Source organism: Lissotriton helveticus, chromosome 7 (genome assembly GCF_964261635.1).
Source record: "Lissotriton helveticus chromosome 7, aLisHel1.1, whole genome shotgun sequence".
Lineage (NCBI taxonomy): Eukaryota > Metazoa > Chordata > Amphibia > Caudata > Salamandridae > Lissotriton > Lissotriton helveticus.
Window position 1 is genome coordinate 1696812715 of NC_136068.1, and position 23763 is coordinate 1696836477.

At 46.3% G+C, this 23763-nt stretch overlaps 1 protein-coding gene across 1 annotated transcript in view; it reads right to left on the minus strand.

Annotated features, from left to right (window-relative positions):
* LOC144769643 (IgGFc-binding protein-like) overlaps positions 1-23763 on the minus strand; it is a 388460-nt gene that overhangs the window by 311075 nt on the left and 53622 nt on the right. The window contains exons 5-6 of the mRNA XM_078653819.1: positions 20440-21013; positions 18697-19295 (exon numbers count right to left, since the gene is read on the minus strand). Coding sequence (XP_078509945.1) covers positions 18697-19295; positions 20440-21013 — 1173 coding nt within the window. The remainder of the gene's footprint in view (positions 1-18696; positions 19296-20439; positions 21014-23763) is intronic.

A 23763-nucleotide genomic window follows, 5' to 3' on the forward strand; every position in this document is an offset into this window, starting at 1 on the left:
CTCTTTCTTGCCAGAGCACTCCGAAGTCGTGTACGACTCCGAATGCATATCGTGAATCTGTGTATATGTTTACTTTCAGGTTCTTGGCACGTATGCAGGCTTGGGTCAGAGCGACTAGCTCTGCTGCTTGAGCAGACAGGGTGTCAATACGATGTGTTTCTATAACTTCGGTTTCAGTAGTCACTGCATACGCGGCTACTAGTTCTCCTGTACTTGTTCTCATACATGAACCATCCACATAAAGTGTCAGGTCGGGATTAGGTAATGCAATATCTGTCAGGTCTTGTCTTGGCTTTGTCATAGTGTTAACAACTTCCACACAGTCATGTGTGGCAGGATTGGAAGTGACTGACGGTAACAGTGTAGCAGGATTTAGAATATTGCAGCGTCTGATTTCTATGTGTGGCTGGAACAGTGTCAGTTCATAACCTGTTAAACGTGCAATCGTCAAGTGCTGAGTCTGGGTTCGGTTTAAAAGAACTTCCACGGAGTGTGGAACTTGTACTGTCAGGGAATGTCCTAACACTATGGAATCACTTTGTCTGATAGCTAGAGCTGTGGCTGCAACTGACTTGAGGCACGCAGGCAGAGCCTGGGCCACTGGATCTAATGTGCTCGAAAAATAAGCACAGGGCTTGTATTGTCCTGCTTGATCTTGTGTGAGAACAGATAATGCAGTACCATCACGTTCTGTAACAAAAAGTGTAAAAGGCTTACTGTAGTTCGGTGTTGCTAGAACTGGTGCTTGGCATAAGGCTTTCTTTAACTCATTAAAAACAAGTGTATGTTCCTGGGTCCAAGGGAGGACAGTCGATACGGCTGCCTCCTGCGTCGTTAACTGTATAAGTGGCTTGGCTAGGAATGCATACTGAGGAATCCATTGTCTGCAGTAAGAAGTGAGGCCAATAAAAGCTCGTACCTCCTTCTGTGTTTTGGGCTGTGGAAGACTCGCTATTAACTGGATACGGTCAGGTGTCAACTGCCTACCCCACTTGGACAGCAAGTGTCCTAAGTATACCACTTGCTGGACACAGAATTGTAATTTGGAAGGGGACACCTTGGGCCCCTGCTCGGCTAGAAAATACAGAACTGTAAGCGACGCTCGCTCGCAGGCACGTTCAGAACGGGCTGTGATCAGTAGATCATCGACATACTGGAGCAGGGCAGTGTCAGTTGGCATGTGAATATTGTCTAGTTGTCTCTTAAGTGCTTGACTGTAAATGCTAGGACTTTCTGTAAAACCTTGAGGAGCTCGTGTGAATTTATAGCTTCTTCCATTTAAACAAAATCCGAAAAGGAACTGGCTGTCTGGATGAATGGGGACACTGAAAAATGCGTTCTTGAGATTGATAACTGTAAAGAATGTGGCTTCAGAATCAATGGCTGTCAATAGGAAAGAAATATCTGGGACCACTGGGTACTGTGGTATAATACATTTATTAAGTTCTCGAAGGTCAATCACTAATCGATATACTGGAGGTGCATTTGGATCAGTACGTTTCAGGACTGGAATGATAGGAGAATTACATACATTGGAGTCAGTTTCTACGACTACTCCTTGAGCAATAAGCTCGTCAATAATTTTGGATAAGGCTGCTACAGCCTCAGGTGGCAATTTGTACTGTTTGATTCGTGGCAAAACTACACCTTGCTTCAGAGTCACACGATGGGGTGTGATATGCATACAACCTACATCAGTTGGACCTTGCGCCCATAAATGCTGTGGTACATTCAATAATCTTGGATCAAAATCTCGTAATACATAATGACCTTTAAAATCTCTTAAAACAAACGAACCCCCTCTGGGGAACAGCAAATTACTGCACCTAATTCTTTCAATGTCTTAATGCCTAACAAATTTTCTGGACAAGATTTCGTGAGTAACAAATCAGTAGTTCGGGACAATGGACCAACTTCTAGAGTAACTGGTGCGGTAACTGTCTGTTGTGCATTCTGTGGTGGCTGGGAAATCTGTGAAACTTGTTCTTGTCTAGGCGGACGTGGTCTTTCTTTAGTTTTACCAGTAGCTATGTTGTGTTTTAGAACTGCACACTCGTTTATAAAATGACCTGGCTGTTTACAGTAATTGCAAGTCCCTTTAACGGGAGCTGCAGGATGACTGGCTTGATTTGGACCCCTCTTCTGACTGTCTTGTGGAACAGATTGTGCAACTAATACTTTCATTTTCGTGTCTTTCATACGTCTCCTTTCGTGTTCTTGCTCTTCCCTGATTCTGTTCTGGTGATACTGGAGCATTTGTAACATTTGTGACGGAGTATTAGCTTGCCAGGTACTTTCGACTTTCAAAACTCGATTTTTAACTTGTGGACTCGAATTCTCGACTAGTTTGGTAACAAAAAGATGAGGGTACGATTCACTACTTGTTTTCAGACCACTGTTAATAATAAAACATTTTTCGAATCTAGAATAAAAATCACTAGTGTCTTCGTCTTGTTTCTGTTTACAAGCTGAGATGGCATCCCAATCTTCCTTTTTCGTGGCTAGTAATCTAGGCAAAACTTGTATCAATAACTCGGGCAAATCTTTACATTTCTCCCCAAGACCGGTACCTGGTACTCGTAAATTATCTTCAGCTTCTAAAGCTGTCCAATCAATCTTTTTCTCTCCCACCTCCCATTCTTTTTCCTTGAGTTTTTCATATACCCCTGCGGGCAACAGAACCTTTAACATTTTAATGATATCAGGATACGTGTATTCTCCCATACGGAGCATGTCCTTTAATTCTCGATGGAACCCTGCTGGATCTTTGTCGTGACAGGGAATTAACTTTTTCATCTCTAAGAGTTCCATCTTTGTGATAGGGGTGTAAACAAATACTCGTTCTAGCTCACCACCCGTTCCTCTAACTGGGTGTACTTCTCGTAACGGATGCTGTCTATCTATGTAAAATGATTTACTTTCTGGAGGTGAGACATGAACAAAATGCGGATTCAGAAACGTTCGATATTTGTGGCGCTGTTCTAGGATGACACTAATTAAATCAGTACCTAGACCTCTCCATCTATACTGGAGTAACTCGTTCAAAACATCATGTAGTGGACCTGGATCAGAATGCTGTCCTTCATACAGTGTAATGAGGTGCTGGATCATATACATACCCACCAGTCGCTGCTCGGCTGGGGGCAGTTTCAGAAACATTTGTGCCACTATTTCGTCTGGAAAAGTGGTAGAATCAGTAGTCCATCGGACTGCTGATCGGGCTAGTTCTTGTTCATGCATTGTACTAAGCTCATTATAGCCTATTCGTGATTTCAGAATGTGATCGGTAGCTTGGAATACTTGTTCAAGAGAACCCTGTTCTGGTACGGGGGGAGGGAAAACTTTCTTGTGATCTAGGCGTGAATGTCGGTCGGGAAGTCTAGTTCTACCTACATACGCTATTCTGGAGGGATTCTCGTCGTCTACCTCTTCGGTATCAGAGTTGTCCTCTTTCTCGGTTACTTGTGCTGCTTCTCGTTTCTCGTGTAACTTTATTATTTCCCTACGGATTTTCTTGTACATACTCTCTATACAGTTCTGGGTCTTGTGTCTTCCCTCGGCTATATTGTCACTCCACTTGGTCAGGACTTTCATTTCTTCCGGATCTTTATATGGATAATCTTGTTCTCTTATTAAACAATTAATTAGAAACTTTAAAAGCATAAGCTGGGTCTCGACTTTTCTTAGAGCCATGGCGTCGCGAACACTTTCTGGATCTACTCCTGTACGGATAAAACGATATATTCTGTCTAGATATTCTTTCATATTGGGCAGGGTGTCCAAATAGTTGGTCACCCGTCTTAAACGTAATGAATATATAACCATATTACCATCGCCTGGAACTGGATCATAACGGCATTCAGTAAGTGCTCGCTTGATATCTGTAAATGTTTGAATTTTTGGCGAACGCTGTAACGCTCGTTCATGTAACTCAAGTAACGTCATACGTCTGTGTTGAGGCGGGGTTCCAGGAGGACTTCCCCCGCCGCTCCTAAACTAGAATCGTCGGTATGTACTGTACGTGCTGGGAGAGTGACTGATGTAGCGGGTACATGTACTGTAGGCTGGACCGGGGGTACCGTAACAGATGCTGTAACGGGTGCCCCGGTGGCTGGAGGAACAGGAATTACATTATTTACAGGAGCTGGCGGAACAGGATTTGCATATTCTGGGACTGTGTCGTCCAAATAGGACGAGAGAAAAATATCAGCTGCGGTCGGTTTGTGACGTAGCTTAATCGGAACCAAGGGTGGCGGAAAATTACATGGTGCTTCCGGGGTTGCTTTTGGCAAGCCCTCGGCAAGAAGAGGATACATACCCTTAATAAGGGCATTTCTCTGTCTGTCTGACTGTTCTGCTCTAACTCGTTCACCTATTTCGATTAATTCCCTTTCTTGGGCTCTTTCTGAGGATTCCCTACTTAATTCTGTTTTTCTGATTTCTTTTTCCGTTCTTCTATGAGATTCTTTGCGCCATAACTCGATGGCATCTTTCTGGGACTGTCTGGCTTTCTTTTTCCATAATGCTTCTTCTACTCGCATGATGCACTCTGCATCCCATGTACCCGATATGGGCCATCTATATTTCTCTTCTAATTCCTTGGTGTAATCCACCCATAAGTCTAGATATAATATGGCACTTAGGCCATGCTTGTGATACATAAAATGACCTGGACTGTCCCTAGGCGGGACAGGAACTGCTTCCTCGAGCAACCCTTTTCGGGTTTTTAACTGACGTAATTTGGAGAACAGAGGCATTGTCTAGGCTGGAATACTGAACACAATACAATACACGATAAACACAAAAATGACTGGAAAAACAAATCACTCATACCACGACATTGAAAACACATTAAATAACATCTAGAATAACAGTTCGGACAGAATATTACCTGGTATACTGAGAACAGAGCATGGATTTCTCGAGAGCGAAACTTACTTACTTACTAGAATGACTAGATGCACTGCTAAAACAGTACGAAACTTACCGGTCCCATAAAGAGACACGTCAGGACCCGCATCCACCTAGGTGAACACTTCGTGTTGGATCTGTGTACCCAAACCCACGGACCAGAGACAAATTAATTGACCCTGTCTAGATACTACCCCAGCAACGGTACTCACCGGGCAGCAAGAACGGAAGGCCTCGGACTGGACTGGACTGCTACGACGACGGACTACGAACTTCGGACTTCAGTTACAGGTGGGCCTCCGGATACCTCGGACCTTGGACTCTCGGCATGGGCTCTGGTCGGGACTCGCCGCGTTCCTCACCGCCTCGTCTGGATGCTGGACCGCAACCTCCGTCTCCTCCGTGGGCCTGAGGGATACTTGAAGCAGAAATATCTGCACGTGCACGGTATGGTTCCGTCACGGCTGCAGAGGATCAGGGGGCCTGCGTGGCTTCGCCGGCGCGTGGGGAAAGGGCAAGTCCCTGTTCGGGCGCCATTATGTGGTAAATAAATAATTAATTACCGGTACTATTTTTGAATAATGAATAAAACAGATAGCTCAATAAATAAGAGACAGGATTCGAGGTATCTTGAGTCTACAGGCTTTAATCAGGCATAAGGGACAGGAACAAGACAGCCTGTAATAGCACGGATTGGCAGCTGCCAGGGAAAATGGGAATGGAAGGGATGGCATGGGCAGCTTTCAGTAACAGTACACAGTATATATATACTAAAACAATTACATTACATTCAGTACAGTAGGCGTAGCAGTAGGCGTTTTTTTGTAGCAGTCGCGAAAGATAAGGACAGAATGGGAGTAACAAAAGGCGTGTACAAGGCGTATACATAGACATGTGATGCAAACGTAACAGAAGTGTCATAAACGGGGCGGAAACATGGAGGGGGCTACCTGAGCAGCTGGGACCTTTAACCTAGTGGTGCGCGCAAACGGGCAATGACGTGTTACCAGGGAGAACTGGGGGCTATGACTTCTGCGCTAGAAGAGGAGACTAAAGTCTGGAGTGTCAGAGCGACATGTACCTAAGGCATATCTAGTATCTGGTGTTTGGAGTACATATTGATAGGATCAAAAAAGTTATCAGGGCAAAGGCTACTAGACACTAAGACTGGTGCATGCATAATTCTACATGTATTGCGTGTGCGAGGAATATTCTATGAATATTAATACAGTATTTCTCTTACATGGAGATAGGAAGGCTAGACCATGACGGAAACTATTGATGCGATTCAGTAGTTTAGGAATGCAGAGAAGGAGGGCTGGACTGATAACTGGAAACATAACATACTCTTGGCAGACTGGCAGGCAGAGCCAGGCCGGGCCGGGCACTGTGAGGCAGGAAGTAAGTGAAGGGTCAGGGATGCAGGTGGGGGCTGTATCGCTCCTCGGAGTGGGTTCAGGAAACTGGAGCTTGAATCTGATGTCCGGGCCCTTTTTGAGGCCTAGAAACGGGGACAATTCAATGAATTAACGTGCACACTGTAAAACGTGGCAACATAGGTTTACATAGGCCTAATACTCGATGTTTTCACGAGAACTGGAAACTGGCATACTAGAGTTGGACACAACTATAATTGCGTTTTTAATCGATCATAGGGGGATACATGCATATCGATCATGCACATATAGCATAATATGGGGAACACGTAGGCACATACAACATGGCAAAATTTACTTTTCCACAGTGCCCAACAGTGTGAAGCGGCGCCAGCATCGCCCGTAATTAAGCAAGACTCGCGGAGCCCACCCGCGGCCTGCCTTCAGCGTCTCCTGCCCCTCCCCGCAGTGCAGCATGTGTGGAGCGCAGCTGCCGCTGCGAGGGTGAAAGAACGTGAAAGAAAAGCCAAGCGGAGCCCACCCGCTATAAATATAAACTGTGCCCCCAAACAGGGCGAGCGGCTCCAGACGTTGTCCCTGTGTCAAACCAGGACCAGCGGAGCCCACCCGCGGCCTGCCAGCTTTGTCCCCCGCTGCGCAGAGCGTGTGAAGTGTGGCAGCGGGGTGAATAAACATTAAATGAGAGCCGCGGGCGCTGTGTATTACTGCGGAGCCCACCCGCATCAAGGAATAGCACCAGCCCCCCCCTCCCCTGCGAGGTCGTGAAGAGCAAGGCCGGCTGCGAGGGGAGAATCGCATACTGCTCTCCCGCCTCACCAGAGTGGAGAAGATTGCAAAAGGTGACCCCTCCCTGCCGCGCAGCGTGCGATCTCCAGGCAAGCTGCAGCGGCAGGGTGAAATACTGATAAAGCTGCACCCGGCCAGTGCCACTAAAATTGAAAGGACAGGCAGGAAACTCAACGACCAATAACACGCAGCCCTACCACTGAAAGAGGAATCCACCCGCATTCGCCACAAGGCCCCTCGCCCCACAAAACACATTCGGCACCAGCGCGTATGCTCAATGCCATAAATGAGGAACCAAAGCGGAGCCCACCCGTTGAAAAAGGGTGCCCGGTGTCTGTGCCCCAACCCCCTGCTGAATTTGAGCGCGATTCTGCTGCGCAGAACAGTGCACCACTGAAATAAAAGGGACACTCACCGAGAGGAGAGGCTCTGCAACTCGGTGTCCAGCAGCGCCGAGGCCCCGCACCGGCAACAAACAGGAAAGCCTGCAATCAGTGAAAGACTGCCGGAGCCTGTTCCAAAGTGCTACACTGTCATCTAGTGACCAACTCGCTCAACTGCGCCCCTATAGTAAAGGAAGCCACCACAGAACTGAGGCTGGGAACATGAAAATAAAGCACTCAGGGACAATCAGGCAGAGACAGTCCCAGGCTGCTGTGACCCACAACAAGAAAACCAAGGCACCTCTAAACAAGCACAAACGTGCGCGAAGGAAAGAGAAGCACGAGGAGGTCGCAAGGACTGCACCCAGGACACTGAAGGAGTGCGCAGGAAGGCGTTCAATAGCTCCACTGGACCAGCGAGGGACACTCAGGAACCCCATATGAGGTGACTGCGCAATATCTCATAGAGAAACCGACCAAGTGCAAGTACACTGCCACACCAGAAGCGCAGGAACGCGCCAGAAGAACAAGAACAGTGCCACACCAGAAGCGCAGGAACGCGCCAGCAACGCAGGAACACGCCATGAGGCGCAGGAATGCGCCAGAAGCACGGAACCGTACCACAAAGTGCAGGAACGCACCAGGAGTGCAAGAACTCCACACCCGCACGCCAGGACCGCGCAGCACTGCGCAGAACGTGCCAGAAGCGCCAGGAGTCGAGAGCGCCAGAGTGACGCTGCACAGCGACACGCCAACGCCACGGGACAGCACGCAAAGGTCCCCAAGAGAGACAGCGACGTCTCACAGCAACCAGAGCGCCATCGTCCGCACGCATGGCAGCATGCACCAGAGATGCACTAGGAGCGGTGACGCAACCCTCCTCCGTGCAGACAAAGCGCGTCAACGCCAAAACACCGTGACGGTGAATAGCGACCATGAAGAAGATACCACAGCATGACAACTCATACCGAAGATGAAAGCCGACCACTCAGTCTGGTCGCCAAGGAAAGAAAAGACGCAGCAGAGAAGATCGCGTCAAACGGTCCAGTCAAAGAAGAGGAGAACACCATGCCGGAGAGCTATGCCCAGACCAGAGAAAAACAGGTGGTGTGCACGCTGCCTGGGGAAGACTGGTCGGGAAGGCCAACAACAGCAAGAGGACCAGACCACGTTGCAAGAAGGAACATGAAAAGGAAGGGCACGACGCCATAAAGAAAAGGAAGGAGGAACAGTAGAGCCAAAGGAACCCGACGAGACAGGAGGGTCACGATGGAATTGACCAAGGAAGGGTATCCTGATTGAAGGCAACAGAAGTGATCATGTAACAGGATGATACGACGACAGGTCTAGTCAACAAGTCAAGGGAAGAGAGTGTCCTACCACATGGACAAGACCAAGGGGACGACATGTAGAGGGCCCGCTACATGGAGAAGCCTAGTTAGCATGAGCAAGCAAGAAAGAAGACCTGACCGTGTCGGGAAAGAGAACGAAGAGGAAGAATGGAGTAAGACAACATCACTCCACAGAGGAAGAGAGAGAACCACAGTCAGCACACAGGAACATCGGTGCTGTCCAAGGAGCATCGCAACAGTCAGCACACAGGAACATCGGTGCTGTCCAAGGAACATCGTAACATCCGTGTGGATCCCAGTAATCCCGACAACCCGCACCTGAGGCCCCAGGTGAACACCTGGCACCGAGAAATGGTCTGGTGAAGACAATGAACCCATGTCCTAACGGCAAGACCATCCTGGCGGATGACATCAACACCCCCGAGGACATCATGAGAGACTTGTCGGTGAGTCCGTTGGCAGTTCCTCAGCGATGCTTTTACGCGGCTCATGCGAAGCCCCCCACGGTCCACCCGGTTCCATCATGTCCGGCAAGAGGGTCCTCCCAGCGTCTCTAGTGAGAGAAGAGTCCAAGCAGGAGAGGCCAGTCTTCGAGGCTCCAGTGAGAGAGGAGTCCGCCAAGAAAGGCAAGTCGGAAGTTACTTGGCCGGACGGAGGTGTGAAGGCATCAAGATCAGCAAATCCAAAGAAAGACCTCTCGTGCCGCAGTCGTCCCCAACAACCATCAAGCGTTGTCATCCACTGGACTAGGAACACCTGCGAGACCCCTCAAGGGTCACACCCATTCTGCTCCCGATGCTCCAAGTGAGGAACACTGTACATAAGTGTCAATACAGCAAGACAAGGATGATCTGAAGTACACCGCTGAGGTGAAGCTCATCTGATTGACTTTGCAGTCCAGAACTTTTGACATCTCCCAGCCGGCCACCTGAAGAGAATCCGTTGGGGGCTGTAAATTTCTGGTATTCTGTTTTTCTTGCAGGTTGGACATTCGCTTTTCCTTTCATTACATTTTGGGAGGGATGTAGTGTCCTGCCAGGACACAGTCTAGTTGTTCTCCAGTGTAACCATACACTGTGCACCCACCCACCACCGACGTCACTGGGTCAGGTGACGCTGCTAATAAAAGAACCCGAGCGCACGTGCTAGAGGCCAGAATTACTATCCCCTAAGCTGGTGTCCGTGTTACACTTATTTTCACCATGCGGGCCTAGGGCCCCATCTTTACACCGTCCTCAAGCTTCCCAAATGCATGTGGAAGTAAACTTCTCTCAGCAGCTACTTTACGGCTAACTGCAAACTGGTGCCGAGGTTATACAGCTGTTCCCGTTCCCTTCATGGTCCATCAAGTCCACCTGGCCTTCTCCTTGCTATAATAATTTGTTCAAACCACCCTCTTCCTGGACATCTTTAGGTGGAGTTTCATAATTCTGCCCCCTTCTATTCTCAAGATATCTCGTGAGCTCAAATAAGTTGTATGAGTCATAAACATCTGCCTCTTGTGTCTCTAGAGCAGAGTTCTTCAATCTGTGGGGCGTGCCCCCCTGGGAGGGCACGACACCATCCCAGGGGGGCGCGCATTCCACTCCAATCTTACCTTTGTTTGGAGAACTCTGTTATGGCTGGAGGGTGGTGCTAGGGGAAATCAATGGGGCACGACGTGCCCGTTCTTTTGTCTGGGTAACTCTCCCAGGAGGGGGTTAATTCACGGAGCTGACAGCTTCAGCTGCAGTGCAGGCAAGGAGTCTCCTCTACTAAAAACGAAAGCAAACAAACAAACACGCTTTTGGTTTCAGCAGATGAGAGCCCTTGCCTCCCTCTGCAGCTGAAGCATTTCAGCTCTACGAATTAACCCCCTCCTGGGAGAGTTAGCTCTTCCCAGAAAGGAAAAGTTTCCAGAGAAGTTTTAAGGCAGCCCAGGGCCCCAGCCTTTCAAAGGGGGTGGGAGTGAAGGGGGGGGGAGGCTGAAAGAGCCTGCTCTGTTCTACAGAGTCTTTCCCTCATGACCTTGAGTAATTTTTAAACACAATGGGGCAGATTTATGTTAACTGGCGCATCCCCAGGGATGCGCCAGTTAACATGCGGCACAGTGCGTCACTGCTCCGCCACCCATGGTGCGCCACATTTATGATGCGGCGCACCATGGTGCAAGGCAGTGAGGATGCGTGACGCATGTCTCGGCGTACGTGCGGCGCATTGCAGGAGTCATGTCGCAAGTGCGGCATGACTCCTGCAATGCACAGGAGCCACCTATTCTATGCATGCTGGGTCACCCTTACGCCTGCTTCAAGCAGGTGTAGGGAATTGACGTAGAAAGTGACTGAGTGAAATCTCATAGATTTCACTCAGCCACTTTTAGGAGGCGTTCCTGCGCAGGAACGCCCCCCCCTGCGCAGGAACGCCTCCTTATGGCGCAGGGGTTTCCAACGTGACGCATCTCCTAGATGCGTCACGTTGTGAATAGGGCGCATTGTTTGCACCGCCGTTGCGTCACATTACGTGACGCAATTGCGGCGCAAGGAGGCGCAAGAGCCTCATAAATCTGCCCCCCAGTTGTAAATAGCGTTTTTCTGTCTTTCATGTTTAATGTGTAAGAGTCTATTACAGACATTTTGCAGACAACATGTGTTATACAAGGAAGCCATAGTTGGTGCTTTTTTTCATTTTATGCAACTAACATCCATTGGCAAAGCCTATTTTCATGGATTATTGTAGGTCTAATGTTACTGGATGCAATGATAGAAACAGCAAAATACCAGTCGCTGCACATTATGCTCAGTACATATTTTTAGCTTCAGTGTTTTAAGACACGCCCTTAATTACATCAGACAGGCCCCTTGGAGATACCCCGGGCCTTATTTATGAAGGCCTTGCGCCGCCAGTGCGTCACTTTTTCTGATTTTAAAAGTGACGCACCGGCGGCGCAAGCCTTCATAAATACTGCCCCCCCCCAGTTTTTTCATCCCACTTAAATCCTTGGAAACAGCACCATGTCACAGTCACCTGAGGTCCTGGCACTGTGCATCATGCATGACTCATGACTTCCAAGTTTTCAGATTGCCTATGTACAGATAATAGCATATAGGTAACAGTTATACAGGAGCGTACTGCGTGTATAAGTACAAGTACATACAAATTCAAGTCCAATAGGTGCTCTAAGTGGAAAGAGTAGGTTACCACTACTCAAACTCAAGTCAACAGGTGACTAAACATAGACAATTATCCACCAAGCACTCGTCTTTCAAATAGAGTCAATAAGATTCAATGTTCATGTGTCTTTATTCCATCATATTCTTCGTCCAATATGTTGCCAAATATCAGCCAACACGTGTTTCGTCTACTCAGTCTATGACATACAGACTTCTTCAGGGCTGCAAATAATACAACAAACAATAATACATATTACGATCCTAAATTGCACATTCATAAATTACTCAAATACACCGAGTAGTGTACTTAGAAAAGAGTATGCAAGGAAGTACCAAATCACCAAGAATAAAGCTAGAGGTAACCAAATTGTGATAATAGAATAGTGACCAACAAAGAGGGAGTACCCTAAACACAAAAGAGGTAAATAAAGTCAGAATAACGTACCAAACTTCAAGTCCAATGTTGCAAATTTATTAATGGCAAATATCCTGAAACACCAAATGAGACCAGGTCACCAACCACACCAAACAGACATAGTCGACATAAAAGTATGGCTTTAACCTTATCAACTCACCAAAGTATAAACACTAGATCGTGTAGCACGTAAATTTCAAAATAAGGTTGATCTCCTCCATCCAATATGAACGAAAATGTAATCTGTAAACAGAACTTATATCACTACACTCAGTAAGTTACTCATACTCAAATTATCACTTGCTATGCACTTTAATCTTAAACCCATATGGCACATATTACTCTCATTTAATACGCTTAAGTCGAGCCAACACAAAATGTTTCAAAATACAGTCTAATATAATATAACAGATAGGTACCTGAAGGCGTTAGGTAATTCGTGATCCAATTAATCTGTCATAGTCATCTTCAAAGTAGAAACCGCAAACTAGCGTAACAACGGTACCAAATCTTCCTCAAATGAATTTTAAATCTCGCTATCCTTGTATCAACATACTGTAATAAGAAAGATACTCGCATCATTATATGCCTAATAGTTGAACTGAGTCACGTTCCGCAACCACATGAGTCTGACCAAAACTCACCGCATTTCTGCTCAGACAGTATTCAAAGTGGTCGCGTACTACACAAGCGCCATCTTGGAATGGCAATTTATAAGTAAAACAGCAGGCGCCATCTTAGAGTGGCTAATCTACACGCGTATACATACTGCCGAAATAGTCGCATACTACACAAGCGCCATCTTGGAATGGCAATTTATAGGCAAAACGGCGGGCGCCATCTTAGAGTGGCTAATCTACACTCGTTTTAATATACTCCTGCAATCTTGTTCAGTTAACACTGTTTGTAAACTAATATTCGAACAGGAATAATATTCACTAAATCTGTATTAAATACAAAATTAAATAAAAATAATTACATGTCCCGCCGCACTCACTAGAAAATAAGAATAAATAATAAAAGTAATAATCACGTATATCAAATTGGAATTGCGCCTGACCTAACTCTATTCAAAGCTACTATCAAGTGGTGGCTCATAACCCACTACAGTAACAAAGACAAGAACAGTAATTACTGTTACAGAAAACTTTTTAATCTTATTTTCTAGTGAGTGCGGCGGGACATGTAATTATTTTTATTTAATTTTGTATTTAATACAGATTTAGTGAATATTATTCCTGTTCGAATATTAGTTTACAAACAGTGTTAACTGAACAAGATTGCAGGAGTATATGAAAACGAGTGTAGATTAGCCACTCTAAGATGGCGCCCGCCGTTTTGCCTATAAATTGCCATTCCAAGATGGCGCTTGTGTAGTATGCGACTATTTCGGCAGTATGTATACGCGTGTAGATTAGCCACTCTAAGATGGCGCCTGCTGTTTTACCTATAAATTGCCATTCCAAGATGGCGCTTGTGTAGTACGCGACCACTTTGAATACTGTCTGAGCAGAAATGCGGTGAGTTTTGGTCGGACTCATGTGGTTGCGGAACGTGACTCAGTTTAACTATTAGGCATATAATGATGCCAGTATCTTTCTTATTACAGTATGTTGATACAAGGATAGCGAGATTTAAAATTCATTTGAGGAAGATTTGGTACCGTTGTTACGCTAGTTTGCGGTTTCTACTTTGAAGATGACTATGACAGATTAATTGGATCACGAATTTCCTAACGCCTTCAGGTACCTATCTGTTATATTATATTAGACTGTATTTTGAAACGTTTTGTGTTGGCTCGACTTAAGCGTATTAAATGAGAGTAATATGTGCCATATGGGTTTAAGATTAAAGTGCATAGCAAGTGATAATTTGAGTACGAGTAACTTACTGAGTGTAGTGATATAAGTTCTGTTTACAGATTACATTTTCGTTCATATTGGATGGAGGAGATCAACCTTATTTTGAAATTTACGTGCTACACGATCTAGTGTTTATACTTTGGTGAGTTGATAAGGTTAAAGCCATACTTTTATGTCGACTATGTCTGTTTGGTGTGGTTGGTGACCTGGTCTCATTTGGTGTTTCAGGATATTTGCCATTAATAAATTTGCAACATTGGACTTGAAGTTTGGTACGTTATTCTGACTTTATTTACCTCTTTTGTGTGTAGGGTACTCCCTCTTTGTTGGCAACTATTCAATTATCACAATTTGGTTACCTCTAGCTTTATTCTTGGTGATTTGGTACTTCCTTGCATACTCTTTTCTAAGTACACTACTCGGTGTATTTGAGTAATTTATGAATGTGCAATTTAGGATCGTGATATGTATTATTGGTTGTTGTATTATTTGCAGCCCTGAAGAAGTCTGTATGTCATAGACTGACTAGACGAAACACGTGTTGGCTGATATTTTGCAACATATTGGACGAAGAATATGATGGAATAAAGACACATGAACATTGAATCTTATTGACTCTATTTGAAAGACGAGTGCTTGGTGGATAATTGTCTATGCCTATGTACAGAGGCATAGTGAACCCTCTCCCCACGCCTTGCTTTAGGAAATACAGCAGGGGCTAAGTTATTGATGGGCCTCTTCTGTCTGCAACTCTGCAGACAAAGGCTTAGCTCATAATTAATGTGAAAAGGGGGGTGAGTGAATAAGTGAAGGAATGGGTGAATGGCTGGATGGATTAGTGAAAGTATGAATGGATGAGTGAAGGGGTGAATGGAAAGATGAGAGAAAGGAAGGATAGATGAGTGAATGAGTGGAAGGATGGATGAGAGAAAGGGTATATAAATAGATGTATGGGTGGAATGGTGGATGTATGGGTGGAATGGTGGGTGGAATGGTGGATGTATGGGTGAAATGGTGGATGTATGGGTAAAAGGGTGGATGGATGAGTGAAAGGATGGATAGATGAATGAAAGGGTGGATGGATAATGAGTAAAAGGGTGGATGGATAATGAGAGAAAGGATGGATGGATGCATGAGTGGAAGGATGGATGAAGGTAAATAGATGTATGTATGGGTGGAAGGGTAGATGGATGTGTAAAAGGGTGGATGGTCCAGTGAAATGGTGGATGAATCAATGAAAGGGTGGATGATGGACGAGTCAATGGGTGGATGGATGAGAGGAATGATGGATGGATTGATGTATTGATAAGTGAAAGGGTGAATGAATGAATAGATAGATGGATGGATGAGTGAAAGGGTGAATGTAAGGATGGATGAGTGAGTGAGAGGAGGGTAGATGGACAAAAGGATGGAAGAGTGAATGGGTGGATGAATGGTCAATGGATGGATTCATGAGTGAATGAGTAAATGGATGAGTGGGTGGATGGGTGAAGGGTGGATAGAAGGATGGGTGGCTAAGTGAAAGGGTAATGAAGAGAGAAAGGGAGGATGGATAGATGGATGAGTGAAAACATGGATGAATGATTGGCAGAATGGATGGACAAATATGTGCATGGATGAGTGAAAAGAAGAACATAAAGATGGATAAGTCAAAGAATGCATACATGAGTGAAAGGGAGGGTGGAGAGAAGGAAGAAAGGATGGATGGATGGATGGATGAGTGAAAGGTTGAATGCGTGGACGGATGAGTGACTGGGTGGATGGATGAGTAAGTGAAAGGATGGCTCGATAGGTGAAAGGGTAAATGGTTGGATGGATGAGTGAATGGAGGGGTGGACGAGTGGATGGATGAGTGAAAGGATGGATTGGGTGAAAGGATGGATGGATGGATGGATGATGGATGGATGAGTGAAAGGGTGGATAGAGGGATGGATGAGTGAAATGATGGATGGAAGGATAGATGATGGATAGGTTTGCAAACGGTTGAAAAGGTTTGGATATGGATGGGACACAGATGGAAGGACAGACGGTGAAAGACTGAATGATGGATGAAAGAATTAATAGATGACAGAATGTACATGATAAATGGGGAGGGTTGTGATGACTTACTTTGCTTTCTTGGTGCCATAGGAGCTGTAGTTCAGAGTGGGAGGTATTTAAATTGTCTGGCTGCTCCCTTGCCTATGTGTTACTATTCTGTATTCTATGTGTGCTCATGTGTGGGATCTATACATCATGCATTTGACATTTTGCGTGACATCCAACTGCTACTTAAATGCAAAGTCAGGTTCCATATTTTAAGATCCACTTAATGAAACACCCATGATGTGTTCCCTATAGTGGGTTCATCACAGCAATCCTCCCTTTACTTCACTTATGCATGGTGCTTTACATCTTACAATTTATTTATTTATATATTAAGGAGTTTGTGATATTGGGTTCTCAGCACTTGTGGTATTAAAGACTAAGTACCGTTCAAGACTGAATGTGGAGCACAACCTGAGGATGGCAGTAGCAAAAATCCACTCACAGATTGATAGTCTAAATGTGGCTAAACACCGGCACACCCGTCACATTCACGTTGGTGGTGTTATTATTAATCTATGTCCTCTGTAAAACAAAGCATCCTAGTAAAAAGAATTTGGGTACATTTAATCTTGGAAAATTATGTTTTGACCTGTGTAATATGCCTCTGTCATTTCATCACACCCGCTCACAAACCTGCAGTTTACTAAACACCCTTATTGTGTTGAACATTATTTGCCGATTATGGCCTGTAATATGCATGTGGCAGTCGATCACGTAGTGTACCAGATTCCAGAAATTTTTGTCAGGTGGTGTGGGTGCCTAACATCTAAAAAAATTCAGCTGGGGGGGCTCAACCTAAACAAGTTTGAAGACCTCTGCTCTAGAGTCTGGCGACTATCTTGTCAGCCTTGAGGAACCTGCACTTGCATCTTTCAATACCTCACACTACCAAAGGCCCTTCCATTCTTTTTTATGTTGTTAGTTTAGGAACTACCACTTCCCTTTGTGTTCTTTGGAGTCTTGACTTCCTAGGACGGCTTCTAATTTCGTTTTTGGGTCTGCACTTTGTCTTGTTACATTGCAGTTTCATGGAGTGATATTATGCCTGATGCTTTTCCTATTTGTATCACAGTGAGATCGGAGTCCAGTACAACTTAGGTGATGATCACAACCTGTCGGATCTGATGCACAAAGGCAGACTACAAAAGTAATATATCTGCTCCTATAGGTTTCCTCCTATACTTTAAGTACATTTCAGATTTTTGGGGCATTGAGTTAAAGATGTCAGGGAATGCTCTTGCTTTGCACAGCATTGACTGTCTCCGATTTTACACTAGATAAAAACATTTACATGATGAGAAAATCAGCATTCGCCAATGTATGTATTATTATTATTATTTTTTTTGCAGAGTTTTATATAGCGCGAACTAGACCCGTACCGAATCGGGTATCAGAGCGCTTTACATAGCACCAGTTATGTTACATGAGGACGGACACACATTCATTTTAGGCACGGGGAGATTAAATGATTTGCCCAGAGTCACAGGAGGTTTTGGCGTTGTTGCCGAGACTGGAACCCAAAACCCCAGGTCCAAGGTCAAGCGCCCTAGCCGTTAGGCCAACTCCTCCTGGTTTTGTGTGCCGAGAAACTGAAGACACCACTCCGCTTCATCCTCTAAGAATATCATTCTACAACCATCTATTTCTTTTCATGCAATCGCAATTACTCCAGTCTTTCTCGGAGCATATTTACATGTATTTGCAGGGTAAGAAATTACCTTCTAAATGTTTGTGCATACCGCAAACCTCCAGATTGGTTGGCATTGGGTGCATTTTTTAGGCCTATCCGCCGCACTGCACCTTTTCATGTCCTTACTCCTTGATTGTTGATGGCAGATAGTCCATCTTACTGATAGATTTTCCAGAAACATAATTGCAGTTTATGATCATGCATTTCCACAAATCCTGATATTGTGACTGCGGATGTCGCACTTACTCTCAAATTGATTTTTTACGCACTTAAGCGCAGTTTCATGTGAAACGTTTCCACTGCCTTAGAAATTTCAGTAGTTATCAATTCAAATTGAACATAGGCTACACAATGGAATTGAAAAATGTTCCTATCAAACTTTAATATCTGTCCACTTCCATGATTCACCTTTTTTTATCAAGTCTCAATAGCTAGACAGCTTTGGAAGTGCATATACATACCCAACTTAATAATTGCTTCAGAGGGTGGTTCTGAATGTGATACTACTTACTTTCCAGTATCTCATGAAAGATAAAGTAACACCACATTTGAACCTTAATGGGTATTTGATGTACTCATGGGATGCTTGTTGATAAATGTCATGAACAGTGATATTTGTCAGTATCTTATTTAGTAAAACTACCAGAATTTATATATACATACCATGATTTTGTTGCGGTACCTCTTGCTGATGATGATATCAAATTCATACACTTTGATTTGCACAAGGGCGGTGTAAGATACAACTTTCCTTCCCCGATGATCATTCTGGACAAAAACTTGAAAATCCACTAAATCATCGCTCTTCTTACACAGTCCTGCAAACAGGTAAACACAGGTACCCATAAAGTTGTATTTCACACCATCAAAGGTGGCATAGTGTGGGTCAGCAGAGGCTGTGCAGGTGCCATAGCTTAAGGGAAAGCAGTCTCGGATGCCTTCGACCACATCACATGTTTCAGTTGATTTGCACGTGGTCTCTTTGCATTCAACTGTGTTGGTCTGTGGATTGCATGTACACTGTTGTGTACACTTGTCATTGACCCAGAACCTCTGACCTGGGGCGTACTGGCGCCCTTCAAAAACACAGCCGCAGGTGCTCTTGGCAATGCACTCACCCTCTTTGAGGACAAAGCCTGGATTACACTGGCAGGACTCCACACAAGCCTCAGAGCATTTCTCAGGAAGTGCACCATCGTTGCAAGTTGCAGGGCAGGCATTTCCGCATGTCACAAGTTTACTGTTTGGTGGGCACTGGGCAGCTACAAGAAGAAATGACATGTTAATGTTACTTGGCTAACTGGGGCAAACAGTGCTTTGCTATTTTTGTCTTTACTCTTGAGTGAATTACTCGTGAAAGATTGCAAAGTGATAGCTCACTAGAAAATGTACTCCCTAAATCTATGTAGCAGCTAACGTAATCAAAGCCGCAGCACATTTGCACATCACTTTGACACTGTCAGTGCCTCAACTGCCCTCTGGATTATTACAACATAGAAGATCATATGAATATTAATATGCATTGCCCCTAAATTCTATAAATCTATAAAAAATGCTGCTAACTGAGCAACTTCTTTGTGTTAACAGTAAATGCTGTCTAAATAACTTGATCCCCTCCCAATCAGAAGTGGCCTAACACAGACGATGTTGGTCTTCACACCGCCGCCAAGTGATAATTACTTTGAGGCTTTGCCTTTATGGTTTTTAGTAAAAGATGTCAAATACATTTCTAATGAACTTTGCTATGGGTTTATTCGTTAACGGAATATCACATTTCAGGATTCTGAACTAAATAATAAATCCCTTAGATCCATCAAAACTTTATAACATAAGTGATGCATAGGATCTAAAAATGACCCATTTTTTTCTAGTGTGTACGTCCAGTAGTATCACATTTAAAAACCGCATTAGTGTCTTGTGTGCTTTAGCACCACTTTTTTGGTTTTCAGGAAGGCCCCAAAATGTACCTATTTGGGCATCTCAAGAAAAAACCCGCTTCATAACCTAGCCCACGACTTTCCAGCTCTCAGACTTCCTCTGTCTCCCTAGTGATCATGTCAAGCTTCACAAAACAAATAGCTCTGCGATAGAGAGTGGAAGCTACTGTTCATACATTCTTCAGTTTCTCATTATGATCTTTGAAACATTGGGGGATAAGCACAAATACATTAGTTTTAGAGTGCACAGAAAATCTTTAGGACACCGCACTCCTTACTTCACAGAGTATCGGGTGCTTTTCTGCCTCACGTTTACGCCTCTATCTAATGCAGTTGTGCTCAATAAAACGGGTGTTTAGAAATCATCAGATGTGATAAATAGCACATATTCTGCGTTGCTTAGCAGTTACAGCGACTAACATGCAGATTATTACATTTGCATGACAGGTAATCGAAGGTCTCTACTCACGGCATCCAGCTATGCTTCTCCATTCATAGACCATGATGTTCTTTCTCTGGCAGGCATCAGCGTATGTTTCTAGAGCTAGGCATAACATTAGCGTGAATCCGTCGTTAATGCACTTATCATAGACACAGTTTTCCATGTAAATGCTGGGGTCAATCACTGCATGGCACTCTCTGAAGGGTCCAGTCCCCTTCATGGCTATCATTCCACAAATATCCACAACTTCATACTTTCTCACCAGGGAAGCCGCGCAGATCACGCACACACCATTACAATCGTGCGAACAGAAACGGTCGCCATCTTCTACCTTCCAGCTTGCCCCAAAGTCAATTGGATTCGGAGCCACTAATCCCGAGGACATCATGAAGTCATCACTGGGGTCGCCATTGTAGCTGCCACACAGGCCACATATATTTTCGAAGAAGCTGCTGGAGATTTCGATCTTTAGAAAGTACTTCCAGTCATAGTACACTTTGAGAGTGAAATCCGTTTGAATGAGGATGTTTTTTCCGGACTTATAAAGCCGTAGTTTGCCACCTTTCAGGATAACAGGAAGACTTAACTTCTTATTGTTCACCTACAAAAGCAAGCAGTGGTTATCAACATGATAGGCATTAGCAAAATAGCCTTCATAAAAAGGTCAGATTATCTTTACCAAAACTATTACTATTCTTATTATTATTCCTATACTACAGACATGGGTATATGTCTCCTCATAAGGCCAGCATCGTTGCCCACCCATCAACTTCATAATACTCAACTGCCATCAACATCACTGGTTAAAATTCCCACCCACAATTTCCGCACTACTACAATCCATCAGTCTCATCAACTTCTCTCATTAATCTTCATCATTACAATTGACTGCCTTCTCAACCTATTATCTTGACCTGCTGTCAACAGATTCTAAAATAACCATCATCTAAACAGAACCACCACACGTGTCAAACAATAAAGGCAAATATTTACATTCATGTAACACTGGTGATAGAAGTATTTTTAAAATAGTGGGGAGGGGGGCTTGGTCAAGATGGCGGCGCGGTAGGATGCTCGTTCTACAGCTCCTGCATACCGCTCGCCTAGCACAGCACAGCACGGCTCCCCCGGGGCTTGCCTGGCGCGAGGCTTGATGCGGCCCCCGCCCGGACTTTGGGGCACACCAGTAGGTGAGGGGGGGGGAGCACTGACACAGACAACGAAAATGTGTGAAAAAGGCTGCTTTATTGGAATCAGGTGCACCTACAACACAATCCCCCTTGGCCTGTGCCGAACAAAACTACTGCTCACTAAATAACAACTGCCTGACAGCCCCCCACCCCCACCCCTAAAGTTAAACCCCAACATTGCAACTGAAATACAACACATCCGCTCAGCAACCTACCCCTCTACTGAATTCCACAGTGACCTCCATGACCTCAGCCCCGCCTACCATACAGTCCCAGGCCTCCAGCAAACCACCCTATCTCCTTAGGAAAGCGCCCCCCCAGCAACCGCACCTGTTCCAGCGACAACACAACTGTAACCCTAAACAGTGCACCATCGACCAACAAAACCCCTCAAGACCAGGACCAAACCCCACCACCCCAGACCCTAGGAAAATAAAGTCATAGGGAGGGTGGGCGGGACCAAGAAACTGCTAAGGCCCTGGCTGATGTGTCACTGCACCACGAACAGTGTGCAGTGACACAAAATGGCGGATTAAATACTCAGGCAGCCCAAAACTAGCCCAATAAACCCAACCAGCCCAAACCAGCCCAAAATCGCCAACTACGGCGAGCCCCGTGAGTCAAGCTTCTTCCTCCCCCCCCTCCCCTGGTGCCCCAAACTTCCCCGGGGGGAGAGCCTCCCGCTGGTCGGCCACCCCCCCAAATCCCTATTTGGCGGCGCTAGGACTGCGGGACACGGTGAGTGCACCCACCCGCCATTGCTGCGCTGCCTCAACAACACGGTGCCGCTCGGCGGACACCGAGGCCTGAGGACACTTTCCTGGCTGCCTACCCACTCCTGCCCAAGGTCTTCCACCTGGCCGGGCAGAGGAGGGGTGGAGAAGTGATCCCGGGATACCGCTGTTGTCGCGCTGAGTGAACTTGCGCTGAGGGCTGTGCGGCCTTGCCCTTCCTGAAGCACCGGCCTTGTGTGCGCCTCGGCCGACCCTGTAGGCGGCATGAGCGGTGGTGCCCTACGGTGGTGCCGGGGCCCTTGAGGAGCGCTCGAGGCTGCGACGAGGAGGCCCTGAGGCGGGGTGCGCCCGCTGAGGCCAATTCTGTTCCACGGGGGGCACCCTTTCAGCTTATGCCTTTACTCCTGGGGTTTGGCTGGGTGCCGCACGGGCCGCAACTAGAATCCAACCCGAGAATGGACTACACCTGAGCCCCGGAGACGGCTTTTGGAGCGTGGAGGCCCTTCCAGGTGGAGGGGGCCCACCAGAGGCGCCGTCGGCCTTTTTTGCGGACAGCCCCCCGCCGGGTCTGGTCTGAGTGCTGCGCAAGGGCCCGACATCATGAGGCGCGCAAGCCCCCTGCCTGGTGAAGGAGGTAAAGGAGCTCCGTTTCATTGACTTGCTGTCTGCGGAACAAATGGGGTGTCCAGCTGACGGAGGGCAGCTTCGGAGTCGCTTTGCCACATTCAGCGACAGGTGCGCATGGTTCCAGCCCGGGTCCCCCCCAGTGACGCTTCTGGCCTGAGGAGGGGCCTCCCGGCGGTCCCCTGAGCACGGGTTGAGTGCTGCTTGCGGCCAGCCCTTGGTGGTAGCGGGCCGTGTCACGCAGATCCCCTGATTGGGGTGAGACGCCCTGCGACGTGCATAGCTTACAGGCTTGGCGTGGTACTGAGATCCCTGGCTTCATGGCACCTTGAACACTGGGACCTGGCGGGAATCGGTGTGGCCGGGATAGGTGCACCTGGGGCCTGATCTCCCGCACCACTCTTCGCTGTACTGGGCCTGGATCATTGATGCCTCATACTACCCGGGAGTGGTGCCCTGCCAAGGTTTTCTTTTTGGACTTGACGGTCCTGGTGCCCATACCCACGCCTTTGGGGCGACAGCATTCGGTCCAGTTTCTGGTGCCCCTCAACACACTCCATCACTGCTTTCCCTGCCATCATCGCAGTGGGAGCGTTTCACATGGCAGGTGCTCCGCGGGTGCTCCTGGGCCCAGCCGGTGTCTCCGTTCACCTGCCCAGATATTGTTAGCCATACGGGAGTATGTCCAAGACCCAGAGTGTGTAGGTGAAGCCCCTGAAGGACATCTTTGGCCACGCTCAGTCCACTCCAGACATGGCTATAACAGGCTCTGAAGCAACAACGCCCAAGCCTCCTGCGGCCTC